At 36.1% G+C, this 4359-nt stretch overlaps 1 protein-coding gene across 15 annotated transcripts in view; it reads left to right on the top strand.

The window, feature by feature from the left end:
* LOC136852040 (adhesion G protein-coupled receptor E1-like) overlaps positions 1 to 997 on the top strand; it is a 56754-nt gene extending 55757 nt beyond the window's left edge. For all 15 annotated transcript variants that reach the window (XR_010857059.1, XR_010857065.1, XR_010857063.1 and 12 more), the window contains one exon: positions 202 to 997. Coding sequence is in view for 6 of the 15 variants with exons in the window: in XM_067126522.1 (XP_066982623.1) it covers positions 202 to 410 (209 nt within the window). In the remaining 9 variants the exon portion in view is untranslated. The remainder of the gene's footprint in view (positions 1 to 201) is intronic.
* The last annotated feature ends 3362 nt before the right edge of the window (positions 998 to 4359 follow it).

The following is a 4359-nucleotide window of genomic DNA, read 5'->3' as shown; positions in this document are numbered from 1 at the left end:
ATATGTATGTATGTATGTATAAAGTTCAAAAATGCTATTAGTCAGGAATCACCAAGAAATATATTCACACGACGTTCCATAAATAATGAGAAAGCTAATATTTCCAACATATCATTTACCGTAATTGTCCTTAATATTTTGATTCATTGACTAAGTTTTCTTTGTTCTAATCATTTTTCTTTCTTTCTTGACTTTCTAAAGGATTGTTCCCATGGGTAGGAGTATATGAAGGGAAATGGCTGGAGAAAGGATCCCCTCTGGAAAAGAGACTTTGGTTGGAAGGTTACCGAGCAGGCTCTTCGAGGCGTTGTGGCTCCATTGACTGGGATTCTTCTTCTTCTTTGTACAAAGTGAGTCAAATTGATTGTTCAGAAAAGAGCTGGGGTTTGTGCCAAATACAACTGGTGTAATAAAATCCCCAGAAGAAGTCAACATCAGGTTGATTTTCTTCTGGTGATGCAGAAGCCTGATTTGTCCTTCTGGGGATTTCATGATTTCCCTTGTAGTGAATAATGTCTGTAGGATTCTTCCTTCCTTCCTTATTCCTTCCTTTCTTCCTTATTCCTTCCTTCCTTCCTTATTCCTTCTTTCCTTCCTCCCTTCCTTCCTCCCTCTCCATCCTCTCAGAAGATAACGACACTGTCCTGCTGAGGAAGAGAACTCAGCTGTCATTAGAAACATATTATTGTTATTATTATTATTATCATTATTATTGTATGTCACAATATTCATCCACTTAGAATCTGCCTCTTGAAGTCTTGAAGGCTTTGTTATGGTGTTCTTCCTCTGCTGCTGCACTTCTCTGGTGCTGTTCTGTGACAACCTCTGAGGATATTATGATATTATAATGTTCTTTTGTGCTTTGCAAAGGTTCTTTCATGGAGATGAATATGACCTTTTATTATATATACTCGCTTTGTGGTTATGGGAAATGTATGGCATAAACTGGAATTGTTATTCTGTATGTGAGCTTTCAACAATATACGCATGTGAAGCACTTGGTCTTTCATTGCAACAATCCTTTTTTTGTGTATTCAGAATTTTTTTTTTTTTTTGAATGACTGAAAGGAAGTGAACGAAGACATTGAGAAATGAACAAAATGTAAAGAGGAAGGAACTTTTTAATAAGGGCTGTGAGAGCCTGGAAAGAAAGAGGTGGGGAATAAAAGTTCGGAAGTTCAGACCGACGCAGGTGACACTCAGCATTGTCAGAGGAGACAAAACACTAAAGTTAAAACAGAACTCTATAAGAATGGAAAGAAATAATATGGTTGATTGAAAATCTGAGATTTCTAACTGTGAATAAAACTCTCCCTGTCTTGACAATATCCACTTATGATTCTGAAAGCCCAAAGGTTTATATATTGTATATATATATATATATATATATATATATATATATATATATATATATATATATATATATATATATATATATATATATATATATATGAGGCGTCTACAACGAAAACGTCAATTCACCACACTTGGGCAAAAATCGTTTTATTATATAAAAACGTAGTTCGACACCTAAATTTTCATGTCCAAGTCTGCTTTTGCTAATTTTCCAACTCTAAATAGTCTTTTTGGCCTCAAACATAACAGTGAAATTCCCATCCGTCTCGATTATTCTCCCTCACCTCCACTGTGCGGGAGTCTGGGGGGATGTTTTGGGGGGAAGAGTGCGAATGGACCAATCACAGGCTAGCTAGTCTCTCCCGAAAGTCACGTGTAGTTGTTTATTGCTTCCCTTTAAACAGTGTTACCACTTTGGTTGACAGCACAGTACTTAATTAAGCGTTACTTCCATTGCTCTCAAGTATTTTTCGTACAACTTTTATAGAATATTCCATAATTTGGTACTTATTGCCTTATTTTGCTAATAATGATAATGATAATTTTTTTGTTATTACTTAATACAATGACAATTTTTAATGTCCAAAGGAAGAATGTGTCATGGTACAATGGTTACAGACCGTATCATTCGGGACGAAGGAAGCAAATAAGACGAACATAATGTTGTGCGATTTTCAGTCCATTTTACCAGAAGGATAAGGGTGAATATCCTTTACACTACAAACCCGTTTACCCCATCGAAAATGAAACAGGCTCGATTCTTAACCTCTGGTATGTTTCTAAATTTATCGTATTAAGGGGGTCGGCCGGCTACAATATATGGAGGTATAGGACGAAAACTGCAAAATCCTGAAAAAAATATATGCGCTTTGTATGGCAATGGAGAATGTGCCTACGAAATATTTTGCCAAAATTCCTTTTAGTTTCGTAGTTACAGGGTATTTAGTAAAAGTAACTCAGTGAGCCAAAACATCGATCCCTACAAGAAAATGTAGTATGTCTTCTGTTATCGTACATTTTTATAATTATTACATTTTATATCAAACAAATTGTGAGCAATGGCATCTCTCACAACTCCACGCAAAGTCTCAGCAGCTACTTTCCTCAGTGTGATCAGAAGAGTCATAAGGGGATGCATGTCATTTTTTCACCTCTGTCATTCGATCACTTTTACGTCTGTTTTTCTTTTCTTATGGCAAAAATTCATCATGCCAAAGAGGAAAAAAACAAGTAAAACATCTTTTATCCTACAAGAGAAGAAGATTAGCTCCAAGAAGAGTTCAAGAACCGATAATATTAGTGGAATTAGCGAAAGAGAGAGTGGAGTACTATTGCGGAGGGAGGGTCGGCTCGCTCGCCTCGGTGCCAGGCTACGCCTGACCTTGAACTCTCTCCCTTCTACATCCACTGCTGGTGCTTTCACGTACAAGACTCGTATTGGTATACGCACGTCATTGCTGGAAAGAGACGGAAGTAGCAACAATAGCGAAGATATTGATGAGGAAGATAATGAACTCGTTCTCATAAGTAGAAAAAGATTGCGAGAGATTTGTGCTAAAAGATTGCCTGGGTGCACATGTACAAAAATTATATAGTGCAATATGAAAACGATGGTTTTGAAACAACAATTAAAATAAAACCTTGCTTGACAGTGAGTAGCTTGGGCAGCTATGACACCCTCTCATAAGAGAATAATACCCTGCAGCAGGAAAAGGCAGGGGACCAGGAGCCTAAAGAAGCAAGATTTTTAGCAAATGGATCTTCATTTATGATTAAATTATGATAAATAACATAATTTTGGTTTATTAATACCCAAAAATGATTATAACATTCACAATTGTCATGATTTATTAACATTGTCTTTGTAGAAATACAAAGAAAAACTTAACGCCCGTATCTCAAAACTATACTTTTTGACCTTCAAAATCTATCTCCTCCTCAGTTTTAAAGCTATAGCATTGAAATTTGTTACATAGCTTCGTAAGACGTTCTAGAACAATAAAATGAAGCCCTTTTTAAAAATTTTTATCATAATTTTTTTATGTGATTGTTTGCATGATTTTTCGAGTTTTTTTTTTTTTTTACCCAAACTAAAAATTCATATCTAGCAAAAAAATTACTTTTATAAAAAAACCTCTTCATTTTATTGGAGGTCTACATCAGGTCTATGTATGGCAGTAATCTCAGTTTTTAATATTTAGTATCCAGGAGGAGATAGATTTTGAAAAATGGTTATTTTCGGGATAAATCACGCTGGCGTCACAAAACCAAAGGTCAGAGGCAAAATCATATGCGGTTTGGAGATGTCCTAAGCCCCTATTAAGTGGTATGAATGTTAAAGTCCTGCCCTTAAAAAACGGTAGTAGCCGGCCGACCCCGTAATTTATTATTATAAAATGTCCGTCCCTTACTCTTCAGCAGCAGCTGAAAATTTTTCTGTACTTAACTTTTTTAAGATTAAATAGTGATGAAGACTACTGGCATTAATCATTGAATCATAATGGGAAATTAATTCAGGCAACCGTCAATATATGCAATAAAAATGAAAATAATGAGCGATCCCTGTTTGGTTATCTTTAAGTAAGGATCAGGGTACCATCTACAAACCTCATAATTATAGAAAGCTGACCATTCATTACTACGTGATAATCCCTGACTTGTGTCACACGTATCTTCACGCTCTGTTCTTTTCCGTTTGAAATTATTCTTTTACCAAATGGCAGAAAGTATTCAAGACGACGTATTAGCACATAGTGGTGATGTAATTGGTGATGATGACCCAGGAGGGTCCCAGTGGTGTTGTGCCTCAGAGAGATACCAGAAGGGGACGAAGTGAATCTCGATCATATGCTGGTATTTCAAAAAGAGGCCGAAAAGAGAACGAAAAGTAGAATCTTGGGCTGCTAATGTTTCGAAAATGAAGAGAAGCCTTGGCCAAGAATACATAAGCATGAAAACAAAGAAAGTGATGCCAGCCAGGGAAATAGGACAACCCTGTAAAGA

This window comes from Macrobrachium rosenbergii, chromosome 24, assembly GCF_040412425.1.
Source record: "Macrobrachium rosenbergii isolate ZJJX-2024 chromosome 24, ASM4041242v1, whole genome shotgun sequence".
Classification (NCBI taxonomy): domain Eukaryota; kingdom Metazoa; phylum Arthropoda; class Malacostraca; order Decapoda; family Palaemonidae; genus Macrobrachium; species Macrobrachium rosenbergii.
This window is presented reverse-complemented; position numbering and strand designations above follow the sequence as displayed.